Source organism: Wyeomyia smithii, chromosome 2 (genome assembly GCF_029784165.1).
Source record: "Wyeomyia smithii strain HCP4-BCI-WySm-NY-G18 chromosome 2, ASM2978416v1, whole genome shotgun sequence".
NCBI classification, from domain to species: Eukaryota; Metazoa; Arthropoda; class Insecta; order Diptera; family Culicidae; genus Wyeomyia; species Wyeomyia smithii.
The window spans coordinates 143,219,561-143,240,973 of NC_073695.1; the positions used below are offsets into that span (position 1 = coordinate 143,219,561).

General features: G+C 37.2%; 2 protein-coding genes across 2 annotated transcripts; both read left to right on the forward strand.

Moving 5' to 3' along the window:
* The first annotated feature begins 5,940 nt into the window (after positions 1-5,940).
* Positions 5,941-11,166, forward strand: LOC129725767 (uncharacterized). The gene is made up of 2 exons (XM_055681942.1): positions 5,941-8,245; positions 10,737-11,166. The coding sequence occupies exons 1-2, from the start codon at positions 7,459-7,461 to the stop codon at positions 10,769-10,771; spliced, it is 822 nt and encodes a 273-aa protein (XP_055537917.1). The 5' UTR covers positions 5,941-7,458; the 3' UTR covers positions 10,772-11,166.
* A 5,365-nt stretch (positions 11,167-16,531) lies between these two features.
* Positions 16,532-19,869, forward strand: LOC129720006 (uncharacterized). The gene has a single exon (XM_055671416.1). The coding sequence runs from the start codon at positions 16,573-16,575 to the stop codon at positions 19,867-19,869; it is 3,297 nt and encodes a 1,098-aa protein (XP_055527391.1). The 5' UTR covers positions 16,532-16,572.
* Positions 19,870-21,413: the final 1,544 nt, after the last annotated feature.

The window sequence follows — 21,413 nt, forward strand, 5'->3', positions numbered from 1 at the left end:
TATAATATATATATATATATAATATATATATATATATATATATATATATATATATATATATATATATATATATATATATATATATACTAGGTGAACGTTCCCGGCGATGCTCGAGATCAAAGGTTTCAAAAATAGATTTTTTTTATGTTTCATTGCTGCATTAGCTCAACTCACTTCAAAAATATAATTCACATCATATACTCCCATCATCACTTTAAGTACTTCAATATTCTGAGAACGCACAGAACGGAAATACCCATATTGGATTGTTTATTTGTGATTTTGGGCTGATTAACAAAAACTGGAAGTCACCATTTTGGATTTTAAAATGACGTCTGGAGTTCCACTTTCGAAAGTATTGAAATTGTTGGCCAAATATCACTTTAGAAGTCATGAATTTGCATGTTTCACGTAGTTTTGTGAATAATATCTCAAATTTAGCAATCAGATACTTGTTATTTTCCTTCAAATGTCTTTTCTGAACGTTAACAAACATTTTATCGAAAAAAAACACGTGTCGTCGCTATAAAATGACGTATGGAGTTCCACTTTCGGAAGTATTGAAATTGTTGGCCAAATATCACTTTACGTATAAATTAAAAAAAAAGTATTTTCAGGTGATTTTCTTCATTCTGTATGCTGTATGTGATTCTCGAGGCTCTGTGGTTAGCGATGTCGATTGGCTCCCACACGGTTGTGATATCGGGTTCGATCCCCTATCGATCGAGAGTCTTTTCGAACTGGAATATTTTTCGACTCAGCTCTGGAGCACGGTGTATCGTTGTACTTATCCTACAACATGCAAAATGTGCTAAAAACAATATCGATAACGAATTTTCTCAACTAATCTGGTTGATCGAGAACGCTAATAGAAGGTTAGCGTGCAATATTGTTGTGCTGTATACAGAAAATCATCTTCAAACATACATTTTATATTTTAACATAAACAAACATTTTAATGAAAAAAGAATCACATGTCATCGCTTTAAATTTTGATTTAGAGGCAAATTCAGCATAAAAAGTCATAAATTTGCATGTTTCACGTAGTTTTGTGAATAATATCTCAAGTTTTAGTAATCAGATACTAATTATTTTTCCTCACATGTCTTTCGTGAACGTTAACAAACATTTTAATGAAATAAGAATCAGATATCTCGCTTTGAAATTAGATTTAGAGACAAATTCAGCATAAAAAGTCATTATTTTGCATGTTTTATGTAGTTTTGTGAATAAAATCTCAAGTTTTAGTAATCAGATACTTGTTATTTTTCTTCAAATGTCTTTCCTGAACGTTATCAAACATTTTAATGTAAAAAAATCACATGTCATCGCTTTGAATTTTGATTCAGAGGCAAATACGGCATAAAAAGTCATATTTTTGTTTGTTTCACGTAGTTTTGTGAATAAAATCTCAAGTTTTAGTAATCAGATGCTTTTGACTTTTTCCCCAAATGTCTTTCCTGAACGTTACCAAACATTTTCATGTAAAAAAAACCCTCATGTCACCGCTTATTTTTTTGATTTAGAACGATTTAAAATGATGGTGGTGACTGTACGTACATCACTGAGACGGAGGCAATAACATCAATAAGATCAAGCGTTACGGAATTCCATTTTTATATAGTAGATTAGAGTGGCCATATTTTATATGGCCGTTTTTGAAACTATCGATCTCAATGAGAGCCGGGCTGAAAAAGTTTCCTTTTGACCACTACAATAAGCCTCGAAAGTTTAAAGTTGATCGGAGTTTATTTAATGGACCCACATAGCGCTTATTTTTAAAAAATCGATTTACATGGAAAATGTACGGAGTTTTTTCTTTTTTTAACATATATTTCTCGATAAACGTAGTCAAATATACTTGTATTGTCATAAAACAGTAATATTATCACCTTAATTTAAGTTTTAAAACATCTATAGCTTTTGGTGTTAAAAGTTTGTATTTTGAATGAGGTGTGTATTTTTTCAGTATAAATCAAAAACATGTAATATAAACTGAAATTCGTCTTAATTATGTGTTGAAACACGGTTAGAATTTTTCATAAATTTAACATTAGGTATTGAAACCAAAAATGGTCAACTTCCAGCCACCATTTTGAATGCACAAGACTCGGTAACAGTTAATGCGTCACCTGTGAAAACGCTATTTCATGTTTGCTGCGGTGAAGCAAGCATAATATAGCGTTTTCACAGGGAATGCATTATCTATTTCCGAGTAGTGTTGTGCTTCTAAAAATTCGAAGTGGTGATTTGAAATTGGCTATTTGTAGTTTCAGTACCGTTTCACCTTAAGGACCATTCGCTTTTAATCGCCTGATCATTTTTTGTTTAATTTCAAACGGGATATCAAGTCAATCCAACTTATTCTGGGCTTAAATACCACAAACGATTCTTCATCTTTTCAGTTACAGCGTCTGAGACGACTATCAATTTCGGCATAAGCGAAAGAATCACCTAGAAAGTTTATAACTTGATTAATATATTAGACAGCACTCGTACATCTGAAAAACACCTGAATGTGAAGTTTGACCACCAACAGGGACATGTCTTGAATGCAATTTATAGTCGATGATCAGAACTTTTGGATCATTGAAGCTGTGAGTGAGTTGATTGACTGTGAATGAGTTGATTTCGTTTGATGATCTTGTAAAACGGTTAAAGAAGTGTTTAAGGTCCGATGCCTTTGCCATGTAATATTTTTTGAATAAAAGTTCATAAACATGAGAGGACAAGTAATATTGGTTAGTTTTCGAAACTGTTCCGAAATATTTTCATCCACTAGCGTATTATGAACTTTTTAGGCGATATTATTCTTAGCCGTAGCTCGAATCAATTTTAAGCGCGCCCAAGAACTTTGCACTTTTATCGACACTCATGATGAAGTCATATTTGATAAAATTCACCGTCTTAGTGCCTTCAGATCACTAGTACTGAACTGTTTCATAAAATAATTATAATAATAATACTAAAAATAACATTAAATCTATACAAAAAGTTCTTGATAATTTTGCGTTACGTAATATGTGGATGTCCCTAATGATATGATTTTATAATTAAAAAGTATTTCGACGCAAAATATACAACTATTTTAAGAAACTAAGGCAAAATACTTCAAAATCTTTTTTTTAATATAAGCGTTTTGTGGGTCCATTAAATGAACCCGGATCAACTTCAAATTTTCATGGCTTATTTTTGGAGTAAAAAGGAAACTTTTTCCGCCCGGCGCTCATCAAAATCGCATTTTGAATCGCAAAAACGGCCACTCTAATGTACACGTGGTACTCCAGCGTGAAAAGCTCACAAACAGCAAAATATACAACTATTTTAAGAAACTAAGGCAAAATACTTCAAAATCTTTTTTTTGCTTGAAGCTTGACACTACAACACACAGTTTATTTGGGCGAACTTTCGTGATTTCGGTCTCGTTTGTAAACCATGCCAGATCCCTACTAATTTGCATTATATTTAATGCCTCAGCTTTCGACCGAAGGAAATTCAACTGGGTATAGTTTTGCCCGATGAAACAGGTCTTGTGAGGCAACTTTTCCGTCTCCAGAATCGCACTAATCGATTACTTCTTCGTCCATTTCGGACGAGAGAGTAAAAGATGTAGGTCTAAATATACCACCGACACCGTAGAAAAAACCAAAAAAAAACTACCTTTATCAGCCGCTCTGCTCTGCGAGGATATATCTTTTGCTGCTTATCTGCAGCCTATCGTCCCAGCAGCTGCTGCTCCGTGCTGCAAACGGTGATGCCGACACCCTGTGGTGCGGGGAATTTGCTTCTCCTGCCTTCCTGCTGGTGATTTTGTTCACAGCACAGAATCAAACCGAAAAACAACACGCGTCGTACACAACACGTGTAGCGTATAGACAATAGATCGAACGGACTCAACTATTGCGCGTCTGTGTGCTTTACTAAAGTCGGACAGCTTATCAGTGGAACAGGCAATAACGATCCTGTCTCCCCTGAGGTTTGCGTGTTATTCGGGTCCCTGCGATATTTTTTAAAATGAGTGTTTTTGATCTTCATCATTTTTTTTTATGAAGATCAAAAACACTCATCACGATCTTGAGGATCGTGAGCATCGCTGATTTTACATAACATGTAATCGAGAATGTTTCGGCTGAGAGGTCTGTCACAAATGTGTTCGTTCAGACGAAGCCGTAGGATTGCAATATATGTTTGTACTTTAACACTGGTACATTTATATCATCCAATATGAAACACGGACGGTTACTACTTCTGTATAACTTTCCAACTGATCATAAAGCAAGTAATACGATGGTGGAGTATGTTTCAACATACTCTTGAAGACTCTCTTAAAGCTCATTTTGTACTTGTAATCAGTGCTTTGGGAAATCCTTTTCTAAAAAAAAGCCTGAACGTTTTCACGTTCAGTTACATACTCTCCTTTTTGTGCGATCCTTCGCTCATTTTCAACTTGTACCTGCAGCATGTTCAATTTTCACGAACAGTTCAAAGCAGAGCGAATATGAAACGAGCTGCGTGCAACGTTGCTTTCCGCAAAAGGACCACCGCTTCAGCTTCCAAGTCCGTCGTACAATTTTCTGTCGGCAACCACGTACCATTTTTCGTTTGCGTTCATGATCGACCGAAAAAGCAGTAGGGATGGGCGATACTAGCATCGATACCAGCAGTATCGATACCAGAGTCGCGCTATCGATTATTTTAGCATCGATACTCACCGCGAAAGATGAGTACTGGTATCGATACTTTCTGAACGATGTTTTTTGAAAAAAAAAATGCAGGTCTTATACCGATACTATCGCAGCATCGAATATCGATACTCCTGAAGCATTCTTACGTTTGAGGCTCGTGTGCTGATGGTATTCTGTTGCACCTACAGTGCCAACTTTTACAAACCGGGACTTCATTGGTACTGAATTAACATACGCCTACTCCAATCACAGAGAACAGACTAATAGGCGACGAACAAAAAGTCTGAAAAAAGTGTGTAAAATTGAGCATGTTATTATAAATATAACCTTTTATATTAATTTAAAGATGTAAAACTGTGCCGAAACCGAACTACTATTAACGACTATTAACGAGCGAAAATAATTAAACCGTGATGAGACGTACCAGCCAGGAGCTTTCGGAGATGTCTAGCAGCTATGAAACGTCAGTCTTGGTGGTAACCAGATAAAAGGGACCTGCTCTTGGTTTATTTCAACCTTTTATAGTGGTATGCCTGTTACCACCGTTACGCATTTTGACATATGATACACTGAACGAGAAGTGTTGGATGCAACACATGTATGCCACGAAATATCCTCCGAATTAAAACCCTTCGTTATGCTAAATGGTAAAGTAAAGTGTGATGTCGCTACCGTCGCTAAACAACCTGCGTATTCATCATAGTATGTACTTTCCACTCCTTGTGGTACTACCGTTGAAATCAAGATGTTATGCCCTTCGCTCCACGGCGACGGTAGCGCCATCACATCTTACTTTTGGTTTCCACCAAACCTTGGTTTTGGGGGTTGGATGTGTAGTGAACTCGTCTAAATCTCACTAGAGAGTGAGAGATCAAATGAGAATGAGATCCAGATTAGAACATCTGAGCATGTAAAGGTATAAAGGAGTAAAGGAGAAATATACGACAGATCATGTTGTACAACCAAGCTATCAAGACGTGTTCTATTTTATTGGCGACGAGGATTAATTTTTGCTCCATTTTAAGTTTCAATTTCGATGATTTAGGAAACCTAGATCTATTTGCTAAAACTATTACCTAAGAAAATAAGAATTAAGAAACCTGAAAGTTAAGTGAAATAAGTGATTTGGCGAAGATTTGCTATTAGTTTTTGAAAAGTTGCATGGAAATTCGGCGTAAGTGATTTTTTCGTTTGGTTCATGAGAACAAAAGGTTTTAGTGTGTTGAAAGGACTTTGTCCATTTCCCTTTTAAAGCATTCCTTTATGATCTAAGGCCAAGTTATTTGAGCTTTTGTGCTGCAATTCGTGTGGTACGATTTCGCCAGAATAAAGGAATTGTGTTTTGTGGCTTTTGCGGCAGTGAAACATTGGAAAAGCCCGCCATTTTGTTCTTTTGTAGAGAATATAGTTTTACCACGAGGTTCACCGCCATAAAGGGAAATCGACACCAATTTGTGCTGATATAAAGCATTGGCTGAATCTTTTGTGATAAGAGGTTCGATTTTTTCTCCCTTTTATTTTATCACACAGCACCTTTTTGGAGAGACAGACTCTGCTCACCGATTTTCATCACCTTTGTTGCATTGAACCGGTTGGCCCGATTCAACTCACTCCTCACGTAGTTCCATTTTCCATTTTATTCCGCTGTGAGACGTCAGTGTGAAGAACGACAGTGAGCAAACGATTCACGAAATCAGAGGAGGAAAAGTGCAACATAGTTACATCTGCATCAGTGAAATTCATTACATTTTGCGGAAAGAGATATCGCAAGATAGAAAATTTTTTTCCGGTGGAAGCTTTGGATTACTGCTGGACTGTTGCTGTTTGCTGTTGAGTGCTGGATTTGCTGCTGTTTGCTGAAAGAATAAAAACTACGGCGAGTTGGATTGTTGAGTTGCTGCTGTTGCTGGTTGGTGTTCTGCTGGTTGGTGTATAGCTGGTTGTTTGGATTTTTTTTGTGCTGCCTTTTTTGGATTGGATTTTGGTTTTGCTTGGTGTAGCCTACTTTACCGAGTGGAGGATTTTCGTACTTTTGTTTGGTTTTTACTCCAAACCGTAACAGGTATGTGATATTATTTTTTTACCTGGTGTATTTTAAATCATATCAAAATATTTTGTACGCATTTTTTATTGTGAAAAAAGTATTTTTCTCAATTGTGATTACACATATTTTCTTTTAATATATTTTTGTGAATTTATTTCCCTGTTCTATTAAAAGGATGTCTACTGCTGCCACTGAACCATATTTTCCTGGGTCTTTCCCTTTTGTTGAATACCTTGAACAACTAGAATGGGTTTTTAAGGCGAATGAGTACGCTGAGAATAAGTATATGACAAAATTTTTAGCTGTTTGCGGTCTACTCTGATCTGAAAAAACTTTTTCCTGGTGAAGATTTTGAAAAATTGAATAATAAGCAAATCACAGATGCGCTCAAAAATCATTACGATAAGACTGATTCTGATGTCATTCATAGTTTTCGGTTTTGGACAAGGAAGCAAAGTAAGAATGAAACTTCCGAGGATTTTGTTTTGAATGTTAAAGTTTTAGCTGAACTATGTAATTTTGGTACGCTAAAGGAAAGAGCGATTAGGGATGTTTTGGTGATTGGGGTCTACGATCAAAATCTTCAAAAGCGTTTGTTCGACGAGGAAGATTTGACGGCTGCTAAAGCAGAGCGGATCATTTTAAGCCAAGAGTTGGCTGCTAATAGAACGCGATTGGTAAAGAATGATGAAAACAGATCTGGAGTTATCGCTAGATTAGGTCATAGAAATGATCGTTTCGATTCCAAGTGTAGACGTGATCGGTCCGTTTCTAAAAATAAGAGATATAGGAACGAAAGTCGGAATAGAGATGGTAATAGGTCATTTCCATCAAGAGACAGATACGATAAGAAAAGATCGAACTTCGGTAAACCTACTTTTGAGTGTACATTTTGTGGCAAGAAAGGTCACACCAAAAAAATATTGTTACAAGCTAAAAGGAAAAAGTCCTCATAAGAACTATCGTAGTGTAAAGTTTGTTGACTCGCCAAAACCATCCACGTCCAGTACTTCTTACCTATTCAAACGTTTCAACGAAGAAATCAAAAACAAGTCACACGCTGACTCAGAAAGTGAAGAAGATGAAAGCATGAAATGCATGTTAATTTCGTCTATAAACAAAATAAATGAACCGTGTTATGTAGAAGCTACAATAGAGAAGAAAAGATTGACCATGGAAGTCGATTGTGGGTCGGCAGAAACAGATATTTCAGAAGATTTGTTTTTAAGGAATTTTGAAAATGTAACCGTTGAAGGGTGTAATAAAAAACTTGTAGTGATAGACGGGAAAAAGCTTAAGGTTCTTGGCAAAGCAAAAGTAGATGTTCGTCTAGGAAGCAGCACGAAACACCTCTACATGATCATCCTGCGTTGTGAAAACGATTTCATACCATTGATGGGCAGAACTTGGCTCGATGTGTTCTATTATGGCTGGAGGAACACTTTTAGTAGACCGATTATTCAACAAAAGCAAGTCAATACGCTTAAGGATGATAATGTAATTGAGGTGATTAAAAGTAAGTTTTATTCAGTTTTTGACAAGGATTTTTCAAATCCGATTGTTGGGTATAAAGGAGATTTAGTTTTAAAGGATAGTAATCCGATTTTCAAGAAAGCGTATAGTGTCCCGTTGCGTTTAAGGCCTAAAGTTTTGGAGTGTTTGAATTCATTAGAAAACGACGGAGTGATCACACCGGTGGAAACCAGCGAATGGGCGTCACCGGTAGTGATTGTGATTAAAAAGAATCAAGAAATAAGACTTGTTATTGACTGTAAAGTCTCAAACAATAAAGTGATAATACCAAACACTTACCCGTTACCTTTAGCCCAAGATCTTTTTGCCGAACTTTCCGGTTCTAAAATATTTTGTGCACTTGATCTCGCAGGAGCTTATACGCAATTGCTTCTCACGGAGAAATCACGGAATTTTATGGTGATTAACACTTTGAAAGGTCTTTATGTTTATAATAGACTCCCTCAGGGAGCATCCTCTAGTGCGAGTATTTTTCAAAAAATTATGGACCAGATTCTTCATGGTATAGATGGCGTTTTTTGCTATCTTGATGATGTACTGATTTCCGGGAAGGATTTTGAGGACTGCAAGCGAAAACTTTTTTTAGTCTTAGATAAACTTGCTAAGGCTAATATTAAAGTTAATTTTTCAAAATGCAAGTTTTTTGTTAGCGAATTGCCATATTTAGGCCACGTCCTCACGGACAAGGGTTTAAGTCCCTGTCCTGATAAAGTTCAAACGGTCCGAGAAGCTAAACCTCCTCGGAGCGTTACGGAACTTAAGGCCTTTTTGAGATTAGTTACATACTACTCCGAGTTTATCCCGAATTTGTCTTCTCGTTTGAGCTGTCTTTATTCACTTTTAAAAAATGATGTCAAATTTGTTTGGAGCACGGATTGTCAGAAAACTTTTGAAGATTGCAAAAAATTCCTTTTAAAACCTAGCATGTTAGAATATTTTGATCCTGTTAAACCGATTGTAGTTACTTCAGACGCTAGTAGTTACGGCCTGGGTGGAGTTATTTCTCATATGGTAAATGGCGAAGAAAAGCCCATCAGTTCTATCTCTTTTTCCCTCAATGCTGCTCAGCAGAAGTATCCCATATTACATTTAGAGGCTTTGGCGGTGGTGAGCACAGTGAAGAAATTTCATAAATTTCTTTATGGAATGAAATTCACTATTTACACCGACCATAAGCCTCTCATTGGGATCTTTGGAAAAGAAGGTAAAATGAGTATTTCCGTTGCACGACTTCAAAGATATGTTATGGACATGGCCATTTATGACTACGATATAATTTACAGGCCTTCTTCGAAGCTAGGAAACGCTGATTTCTGCTCCCGTTTCCCACTTGAACAACAGGTTCCAACAAAATTAGCCAGGGAATACGTAAAGAATCTTAATTTTACAGAAGAATTTCCTATTAACTATAAGGAAATTGCCAAAGAAACTGAAAAGGATGAACTTTTACAAACGATAATGAAATTTCTACGTAAAGGTTGGCCTGAACGTCTAGAACGCCAGTTCAAAGAGGTTTATTCCCATCATTTAGATCTGGAAGTGGTTGAAGGATGCATTTTGTTCAATGACCGCGTTATAATTCCCGAAAGCATGAGAAGAAGAATATTGAAGATGCTACATGTAAACCATGCAGGAATGACAAAAACTAAGCAGCTTGCAAGAAGAACTGTATATTGGTTCGGAATGAACAGCGACATATCCGAGTATGTTACAAGTTGCCGGATTTGTAAGGAAATAAACGCTGTTCCATCCAGGGCGAAATACTCCAAATGGATCCCTACAAACAAACCGTTCGGTAGACTACATGCCGACTTTTTCTTTCTGCAAGGAAAAATGTATTTGCTGATAGTAGACAGTCACACAAAGTGGTTAGAGGTAGAGCAGATGAAAGGAAAACGGAGGCTTGGGACGTCATCAAGGTTTTCGTCAAACTTTTTGCTCGTTTCGGGTTTCCGGAGGTGATCGTGACAGATGGAGGATCACCTTTTAGTGCCAGAAAATTCATAACATTTCTTGAGGGGCACGACATACAAGTTTTGAAAAGCCCGTTTTATCATCCAGAAAGTAACGGACAAGCAGAGAGGATGGTCCGGTTAATAAAGAATGTTTTGAAGAAATTTTTGTTGGATCCTGAGATTAGGGGACTTGAAAGGGATTTACAGCTTCCGTATTTTCTTTTCAATTACAGAAATACTTGTGTGGATGCGGAAGGAAACTTTCCGTCAGAAAAACTATTCTCCTTTAAACCTAGAACATTACTAGATTTGATTATTCCAAAAATTACTCCTAAGAAACAACTAACAAAAGAGCATGAGAGCGACAGTAATACTACTTACAAAAAGGAAAACAAAACTGACGTTTACACTCAACTGAAAAATGGGGATGAAGTATATTATAAGAATTTTAACCAAACTGACATAAGAAAATGGTTACCTGCTACGTTTTTAAGACATCTTTCTGATACTGTTTTACAGATTTCCCTCGGTGGCCGGATCATATCCGCCCATAGGCGCCAAATCAAACCACCAACAACTTATCGCCAGAAAACACGAAAACGTGTTGTTTTCCAAGAAGAGAATTTTGTTGATCCAAACCACAATATAAACCCAGCACCACCACATGATAATGTTTCCAGTACTAAATCCAACAAAAGGAAGCGAGATGAAGAGCAGTTTCACGAAAAGGAACCGGAGTCGGATCCAGAATATTATGGTTTCGCAGCGGAATAGTGCATCTACAGGGGCGAGCCCGATTCGAAGGAAGCATCGGAATCGATAAGAAAATCAAGAAGAATGCATAAGAAACGAAGAATACAAGATTTTCATTATTATTAATATGTTTCAATTGTTAATTTGCGATTTCAGTTTAGTATTCAATTTTGTATTAAACGTTTATATTACAGAACACCCTGTTTTCGAAGCATGAACTTAGATATAGTCAAAATTATAGTTGAATTTTTGAACATATTGTAATTAAAACTATTTCATAGTTTTATCTTAAGGGAAGATTAGCTGTAGTGAACTCGTCTAAATCTCACTAGAGAGTGAGAGATCAAATGAGAATGAGATCCAGATTAGAACATCTGAGCATGTAACGGTATAAAGGAGTAAAGGAGAAATATACGACAGATCATTTTGTACAACCAAGCTATCAAGACGTGTTCTATTTTAGGATGTAGGACGAGATTTCATTCGCATGATGTCTCGGATTATGTCCAACCACTACGGGTTAGATGCACATCTCCTGCGTATTGGGCTGGCGAGCAGTAATCATTGCGTTTGTGGATCGGGGTATCAAGACATTGAACACGTGGTTTGGGTGTGTGCTGAATTCCGCGGCGCCAGATCCTACTTTTGGATACCCTCAGGGCCCGAGGAATACAGCCCTATGTGCCAGTTCGTGATATCCTCGCTCAGCGAAACTTGCCATACATGCTACTTGTTTACAGCTATTTGAAGAGCATCAAGGTGCCCATTTAACAGCGAAACGAATCTCGGATAAAAAAAAACCATGTTAGTTTTAGTAATAGATTTAGTTCCAGCTCGTTTGAATGAAGGCCGCTGTTGTTTCGGTGTGAATTCCGAGTGTTTGATTTGAATCGCGATGAAGTGTTCCGAGGATTGTCGAGTACGGTTGGGGATAGTGCAATAATGTCGACGTATTTTATTTAGCCTTCCCATCGCGTAATCGTTATATTTTAGGTGCAAAGGGTGGAGTAAAAGGTAATACGAAATGTGGCGGTTTCGTATTATCGGTGAGAGTGACGTCAATGTTGAAATCCGTGAAAGATTCGTGCAATTTTGTGGGTAATTTGTGAGAGCTGCATTTCTTTTTCGGTGGCGGAGCACGTTTCCCGCTAGCCCTTGCCTTGTCATAAGTGTGTGTGTGAGTAAGTGCAAGGTGAACAAGGAAAAGCGAGAGAAGTGCGAGTGCAAGATGACCGTTGCTCTTGCGTGCGGCACTTTCTCGCACTAGCATGATAGTTCAGAGAGGACGCGGGAATTAAAGGATAAGTATTAGTGTTGGTCAACCCGGTGGCATCACTGACGTTTACGTACAACATAAGTGAAACCAGCATTAGCTGGATCACTGGATCAATTTTACATGCAATTTGACAGCTGATTCATCGAAACAAGAAAAAAAGCATTGTTCATACGTGCACACAGTGTCGGTGTTCAGCGGCAGTGTACTTACGTGTTGTTTTCGGATAATATGTTTATTACACATAACGTCGAGAGGTTTACTTGATAAACCAAAAAATAAATGCGTTGCATTGTTATAGAATGTACACAACGTTTGCTCTTGCCGATTGCGAATGGCGGTGTTTCTTGCAGGTAGCTGGCAAACGTGCGATGACTTAAAGAATACCATCTCAATGTATGTGTAAAAGAGAAAGCGTATCAATGCCTGTGTGTTTCAAATTAACAAAGCTAAGCCAAGCTATTTTTTAATATTTAAATTGATTCAAGCCGCATAACTCTCTACAATATATATTATGCTTTGCTCGTCACGCTTACACTGCTGTGTGAACAAACCTTCAAGAACATAAATGAGACTAGCGCCACTGTCTTTCACGGCAGCTTCAGGAAACAAGACCGATGCCACCGGGTTGGTGTTGGTGACGTTTTGCCTGTGTTTTTTGTTTGATTTGCATGGCAAAAGGGAACCAATGTTTTTTTTGTTTTTTTTTCTCTGCTTTCATTTTGAGCAGTTTTATGCCCTTGTTTTATGATTTTCTAGCTTTTGAGTAAATACTGAAACACATAGACAATTTTTAATTTAATCAAGTAGAAATCTTGTCGGTTAGCATGGCAAATAAATTTTGATTGCGATTATTTTGGCATTTTGTTGAATCTAATTAGTACTCGGTCTTGTTAGATATGCATATTTGCATTTTTTAAAATTTTCTAGCTATGAATGCATGAAACTTTGCCAGTTTTTCATACTCAGTAGGTATCTTCGCTTCATTATTCAAGAAGTAAGTGGTAATCAACGCGAAATACCGTGTCTCCGCGTATGCGTCGGTAAGAGGGAATAGAGCGGTCGCGCATAACTTTCCGGAGTAAACGTGTTTTCGGCCCAGGTGAGCTTTGCTCGAATATGGATTTTCGGTGTGTTGTGACTTCCGAGGTGTACCAAACCATTTATTCGCAGACTGTCCACCCGTAGGTTTTATTCCAGCACGCAGTGATTCGGAGTAGGTTCCGTTCGTTCGATATCGTAAATAATTAATCGCGACAAAACATCGTAATTAATCGCCACCAAATATCGCAAATTATTTGCAATTGATATCAGGATTATACGCGACTCGTCTGTCAACGCACACATCCTTTTTTTTTTTTATTTTTCGTTCGTTTCAAACGGCGATGGCCAAGCAAATAGGCCGTTTTTGAAGTTCTCTTGCTCACCGCTTGCAGTATGTGTTGAGGGCCTATATATTTACTTTTTTCTTGTTTTTGGTTAATGCATATATGGTTGCTTCGTAACATTGTGTAGTCAGCTGAGATAAATCAATGAGAGATACGTTTCGGTAGTTGCATAATGACTTCATAATCAGATTTTCGAATATTTGAGTCTGTCTTGATTAGGTTATAGATCCGGTATCCTTGCGTGCGCTTTATTTTTGCGGTGTTACATCATCAACCGGAATGAGTTCGGATCGCGTTATGATTTCCGTAAAAGATATAATGAACTCGTACGCGCGATATTTGGTATTATGAACCCGGTATTAGAACTCAGCGCATCGTTTACCAAAACGAAATCTGCTGCAAACCTTACCCTTTTCTCCAACTTCCCAGTGATTTCTCGTGGAAGTGCAGAGGTGTTCTCGGCTTCCAATAAAGCGAGTATCACGTCAACATATTCCTATACACACTCCTTCTTTGACCTGCATTCGGATGCGGCCGGCGCTGGTATTGTCTAATATAAAGATTAAGGTCACCAGTTTTTACACATTGAGGATGAATGTTAATCCCAAGCATCATCTATTGGTTCTCTGTGTAATTACAGCTGATCTGGCAATAACGGAGTAGCAACCGCTGGCGGTCAATCATGCTCATGCTCATGCTCATGCTTAGATTTAGTTCCAGCTCGTAGTCGGCAGCGAGGATAAAAAAATTGCCTTTAGCTTATAAGATATTTTAGACCATAAGGCATTAGATTTAATTGGCTCCGTAAAACATTAATTTGTATTGTGCCGTGTCAAATAAATGTTGTGTGAACAAAAAAAAATCACATCTTACTTTATTACTCAGCATGACGAGGGGTGTAATTCGGAGAGTATATTTTCGTGCACACAAACTGTTTTACACACTTTTTATCGTTTGCTTGTTAGTCTGTTCTCTGTGCTTCAATCATCTGTGTCGAATATCGCTTAGCAGTAGAGTTTGTAAGTTAAATTCAACAATAGTCAACATTCAAGCCACGTGGTATTGGCTTTATGAGTTAGATAGTATTTCTCACACCATCGTCGGGGAAGAAGATAAGGTTAGTTGGTCAATGAGAATATCTTCAAATCTACGTATCGAAAAAATTGTGTTACATGGGTGATATGATCAGATAACACTTCGAAATGTGTGTTAAATGACAATTCGTACATGGGACGATATATAAGGTCGAACTATCATTTGATACATTTTGAGGTTTTTATTCTTCGTTAAAAAAAACGAAGGACAACGACAAACTTTTAATAAAAATCACGTTTTGTTTAGAAAATTACACTCTTTTATGTGTTTAATGTCATATGATTAAGAAATCATTTATAGGCCAGGTGAATGTAACATTGGTGATTTTTTTCACGACTATATCAGGATGCTCAAACGCAAGACCATCCGTCGACGAAGAAAGCGAATTGTGGAAATAATATCTACAGATGTTTGTCCTAGAGTGCCTGTAAATATATAGAGTGGCGACACTGTCAAAATTAGGATAAAAATTATCTGTCAGTGTCATTCCAATTGAGCAAACAACCTATTAAACACGTGTGGGGAAAAGAGAAAGGATGTTCAGTGTTACCAGCGTTACTTTGGATGACACGGCGCCACTCTAGTTATATATAGGCACTCTAGTTTGTCCTATTGTTGTCTCATTGCGAGAAACTATCAAAGTAAAACAAAGTGGTATTGAATTATTAGAACTCATCAGCTAGTTACCGTTCCACACAATAAATGGCCAATAACATTCATTAGACTCAAATTAATTGAAAATGAACTTTCAACGGATGGAGAACTAATTTTGAAAAACAGGAAGATCACTATACCTACTTTACAGATCGCGTCTCAAAACTTGCTTATGAAATACATCTGAGAATTGCTTCAATGAAAAGAAAACTGAGAACAATTGTTGGGTGAGTCCGTATTGATAAAATGGTCGAAGATTTTGTCAAAACATGTAATGGATGCTTATTGGTATCAGACCCAGTGACCTAACCAATGATAAGAATTCCATTGCCATCAGGACCTTGGAAAAATGTAATTTCAATGGTACCTATGCATCTGCTAGTAGTTATAGATTACTTCTCGAGATTTCCTCAAATTTAAATATTGTGGATGTCATACAACCGCTAACCATATTCAAACTAAGGATTATTTTTGCTCGATTTGGAGATCAAGTAGTAATGAAAAATTTCTTGAAACGAAGTAAATTAACGCCTACATTTGATCCACGTACATTGTCATAAATGAGAATGGAACTCGTCTCACTTTAAAAAATTTGGAAACTGGTGTTAAATATGACAGACATATCGATCATACTAAACGGTTGACTTGCAGTTGCCCATTCTATAATCTTGAACCTGCTGAAATTTTCGATGAAATCATAAATGAAAAGGAACAGCCGCATGAAGTACAATCAAAACATGAAGAAGCCGTAGTCCCGAAAGAAACAAATTCTTTTGGCCCTATAAGAAGTGGTAGCAATCGAGTAACTCGAAAACCAGTATAGTTAAAAGATTACTTAGTGTATAGATTAAGGGTTTACAATAATTTTACATGAGATGAAATAATATTAAAATTTAATTGAAGTAAGGAAGGAAAGATTTAGTAGGTTGTGATTTTTATAGAATGAGGAGGTGCAAATAATATCATCATTCTTATCTGATACTTCTACTGAACAAGTTTTTTTGTGCTCTTGTTGGAATCCGAAATCTCAAATTCAAACTTTATGAAGAGTCTACACATTGAACTTAGACGCTTATCAACTTTTTCTGCTTAATTAACGTTTTTCCAAAAACAATTCAAGTGTTTGCTGAATAATGTTTTTCTTTTCTTTCAGAGGAGTGATATCGGTTTGTTGGGACTATAGGAAACTACCATGGCCTTATCCGATATATTTGGAATCAGCAGGCACTCAAGTCGAATGAACCACGGCCCAAATTCGTTATCGTCGTGCTTCCAAAAACCGGAGCTCCAGTTTTATTATATCTCAGCTAATTTTAAATCGCAGTCGAGGATATTATTATATATGCATGAAGATCAGCATCATACTAGTTTCGAATTCAAAAATGATATATCACAGAAGGATGAAAATGTAAAAAAACATAGTATTTCCTTCAAAAAAATCTGGCGAGAAGCCGTATTTTCTATACCTGTTATTATAATCATTGTAACTGGAACTGTTACTATCGCAACTTTACTTTTACTGTTGATCAGAACTCGTCTTAAGATCCATCGTCGAGTTTACATCAATAGTACAGTACCACATATATTAAGAACTATGGATGAAAATGAATTACCTCATGTTGTGCGAGGGGAGCATGGTTATGACACGCAAGAAAATTATTTAGCAACAGATGAATTAGGAAGCTTTGTACCAGAAAACTATGCCAAATGTGTAGAAGATACAATAACAACGGTTCCTGTGGGTGCTATTCGGAAGAAAATTACATCATGTAATTCAATGAAACGTCACCCTCACGGCAAACTATATGATAAAACACTGCTCAATTCATCCGTCAGCGGAACCTCGTCCGCATCATTGTCCTTTTTCAATTCACCATCTGCTAATGAAAAACATAATGATCAACTTATTTCGCATGAGCAGCAGAAGCATGAAACATACAAAAACAGTCAGAGTGTCGCGTATTTGGAAAGTAATGCTAACCATGAAACTTCCACAGCTTGTCAAGAGCTAATAGTGGATGTTATTCCTAAAATTTCTATTCAACAACGAGCTATTTGTCCTTCGGAAAATATAATTTCGGAAAATTCTGAATTTATTAGGTCTCATATATTAAAATCATCATCTAATATGCAGAACATTCGTTTATCTCAAATCAAACCAATAAATGATAAAAATATAGATAGCCATTTGCCTATTTCTGACGACAAAGAAAACTTTACAGCGTTCGATCACCAAAATATAACTGCTAGTAATGACGCAAATGGAAGTGAATGTGACGCTGCTACCTCTGCTACTGTCAACCAGGTTCTAACGTCGTTCAAGAATATGCCCATTGAAACGGAACTAGATACAGGTTGCAAAAGTACACAAAGAACTACTGATCAGTTCCCGCTTTCACCAAAATCCTCTCAGCAACATAGAGATTCTTCCCAATTTGATGTGATTAATAATGGCAAAAAAGATAACTCCTATTTTCGTTTTCCTGAGGTAGACGTATTAACACCCCCGAAAAGCGCACGTTTCTCAAACAGAAAGTTATTCGTAGAAGGAAGCGACCTAGAAATTCCTTATAATATAGTATCTTGTGCTTCTTCGAGCACTCGAGAACTGTCACCGCAATGTCTATGCATAAGTACAATTGATTGCATATCAAATTTGGAACACGATCCGAATGATTGTTTCTCTATGGCCAAAGTTGAAAAGGGTTCACATGCATATGTGTATTTCAAAGATAATGATTTTGCTAAAACTCGTAATGATAGACGAAGTCGGTTGAAATCAATTTCACTTGACTCAGAAGGAGCTCGCTTAGTAGAGGAAAATTTCACTAAAAGTATTCCAGTTGAAGAATTGGTTGAAATTGCTGCTAATCAGTCAAATCACATTGTGTCTGGAAACAAATTGCAACTGCAATCGCAAACTCAACGACAAATATTAGGTAGTATCAGCGATAACGACCAAGTGTCATGCAAAAAACGGAACATATTTAATTTGACACTGAATTTGAACGACAAAGATGACACATTGATTAATGAAAATAACTACAAGTTTAATGAAATTTACTTCGAATACTATGACTATGATGACGATGATTACGAACATCATGAATACAATAAACAAAAACAAGCAATTCCAAAAGATTGTACCGGATGGCAAAAAAGGCACTTGTTTCAAATGCAAACCCCGAATATTCCACTGTTAATGCATTCCCGTAACAAGGCAAATTCTTTAGATTCAGATCGTTCTCTACATCAGATACAACCACAATTTTCCACTTACTGTTCACTGGATAAAGAGGAACACCAAACTATTGCACACGGAGCAGCTTTGAACCATTGTGCATCTTTCTTACGTACATCTTCCCTATCAGTTCCTACAACCCCCAAACGTAAACCTTATCGTATCCATCAACAACAGGAAAATTCAAAGCCCTATTTTTGCAACAGTGGCGATAGCTTATTTGACATGAATAAAAGTGTAGCTCTTGAAAGAATATTGTTCGGTGGGTTCCAACAAAAATTAAAAAAATTCGAAGAAAATATCGATGGTTGTTCCAAATTAGTAGACGTTTCAAACAAGATCGATACAAAAACATCATTTTTCGATTTGACCCAGCGGAAAGAGCAAAATTTGAGTATATCAAATGTCAATCTTAAAACTCTACCAGAAGTTTTTCCTGTCGGCAGTTTAGCAGATTCTAACAGATTTGAGAAACCATACTATCAAACGATAAGTAAAAGTCGATCAAGTATACTACAAAGAAGAGGTTCCAACCAAAGTCTTACGCTTAATCTTGACATTACTTCCGGTAGTGGACACTTATCCAAGCGACTATCTGCTTCGAATTATAGCTTAGGAAACTATAAAGGCTCTCGTCTAAGCCTGGCGAGTTCATCATTCAATCTTCAACAACAGTATGGCTGTAACCAATTAAATGTCAAAACATTTCAAACCAAGCGAAACCTACTCCAAAGACGTGGTTCAAATACAAGTCTTGTTTTGAATTTACAAGGGTCAAACAATAGCTTGAATCATTCTACCAGCAACAACTCATTGAATACTAAACAACAAAAAAGTGCTCGCCCGGCCAGAAAGGGTTTATTAGAACGCCGCAACTCTAATACTAATTTAACCTTATTCAGTGTACAAAATCATGAGCTATCAACATCCAACTGCAATTTGCCGGGATCAATATGCAGTTTAAATAGCATTGCAACTTATCACACTCATAATGAACAATCTGTCATGGAAGAAGAAGAGCAACAAGAAATTGTCATAAAAGAATGTTGGGTACCGGTAGAACGGTTAAATGAACCACATCTTATGTTGACATGTCAGCAGCATACTGGGAGGAAAAAGTTTTTCAGCTCCGACAGTCTCAATGACATAGTGAACTTGCGTCTTGAATGTTGTTGCACGCAAAAAACTACCAATATGGACAATTCTATCTACCATGAAGGACAAACGGAAAACTCCTGTGGTAAGTAATAGTCTGCAAATGCATGACGAATCTGATATTGAATATGTTCAAACTCGAAAAGAAAGATGTATTGCGTGGGGGGAGGGGGGGGGGGGTTAGCGATTTTTTATGAAAGAAAAACGTTATATGCTCGACAAAAAAAGTACCTTTACGCGTTCAAAGGAGTACCCGGGTACTCACAAATTAAAATTCTTATAACTTTTGCAGTTTTCCTCCTATTTCGATAGTTTAAGCACCAAAAGATTCAGAAGCTCATTTTTTTAAGAAGCGTTAGTGGTGTCCCGGAAGAATTTTCTTATTCTCGAAAATCCGGTTTACCGGAATCATATTACAAAGTAGTTGAAGAGGTTGTTTATACGACACGTTAACGTAGAATACGACGGCATGTCTTATGTCAATGTATTTCTTGGAATAGGTTTGGGAATACACTCAATTGGGGTTAATAAATTTAATAGTCTCTTTGCTCCAGATGACGTTTACCTCTGTAGCCGGCACCGCGGTTTCACTTGCTGCCGTATCCAAAACAAGAATGAAATTGAATTGTTTTGAGGCTGTCTTTTGTATCAAGTTGCACTAAGATATCTTAAATTAGGCAGTGGCTTCGAAGAGGCAATAGACAAGGGCAAATAGTGCATTCCCCATCTATAGTATAACAGTTCAAATAACAATTTTCTGCATTTTACGATAGCGTAGATAATTTTACAACTGATTGCTGCAAATAGTAAGACTTGCGTGAATAATTATGTGATTCAGGCTTACTAGCTCAGAAATTCTTCAGATATTTGAGGTTAATTGTGTTTGTCAATGCCATTTATTGACAACTGAATAATTTTTTTTCAACATGGCAAATTTTTTATTTAGTTTTGAATGATTTACAGTGATAATTAAATTCCACATGAGGTGATTTATTAGCAATTATATTTGAAAATTTCAATCGCTATACTGCTAGCCACACACGCTATATAGCAAACCACGCACGCTATTTGGCAAGCCACACACGCTATACAGCTAGCCACGTACGCTACATAGCAAGCCACGCACTCTAGCCACACCCTATATAGAAAGCCACACAAGCTAGCCACACGCTATATAGCAAGCCACACACGCTATATAGCAAGTCACGCACGCTATATTGCAAGTCACGCACGCTATATTGCAAGCCACACACACTAGCAGCACGCTGTATAGCAAGCCACACAAGCTATAGACATGCACAGACACGCTAGACATGCACACGCTATATAGCAAACCACGCACGCTATATAGCAAGCCACACACGCTATAAACATGCACACACGCGCTACAGACATGCATACACGCTACACAGCTAGCCACGCACGCTATATAGCAAGCCACGCATTCTAGCCACACGCTATATAGAAAGCCACACACGCTAGCCACACGCTATATAGCAAGCCACGCACACTAAATAGCAAGCCACACAAGCTATAGATATACACAGACACGCTAGACATGCACATGCACACGCTTTATAGCAAACCATGTACGCTATATAGCAAGCCACATGCGCTATAAACATGCACACACGCGC

What these genes read in the sequence shown, in the direction of transcription:
- LOC129725767 (XM_055681942.1), top strand. Translation starts at nt 7,459, where the DNA reads ATGATCGTTTCGATTCCAAGTGTAGACGTGATCGGTCCGTTTCTAAAA. An exon ending in TGTAATTGAGGTGATTAAAA is followed by an intron (nt 8,246 to 10,736) that starts GTAAGTTTTATT and finishes ACTGTTTTACAG; the next exon opens with ATTTCCCTCGGTGGCCGGAT.
- LOC129720006 (XM_055671416.1), top strand. Translation starts at nt 16,573, where the DNA reads ATGGCCTTATCCGATATATTTGGAATCAGCAGGCACTCAAGTCGAATG.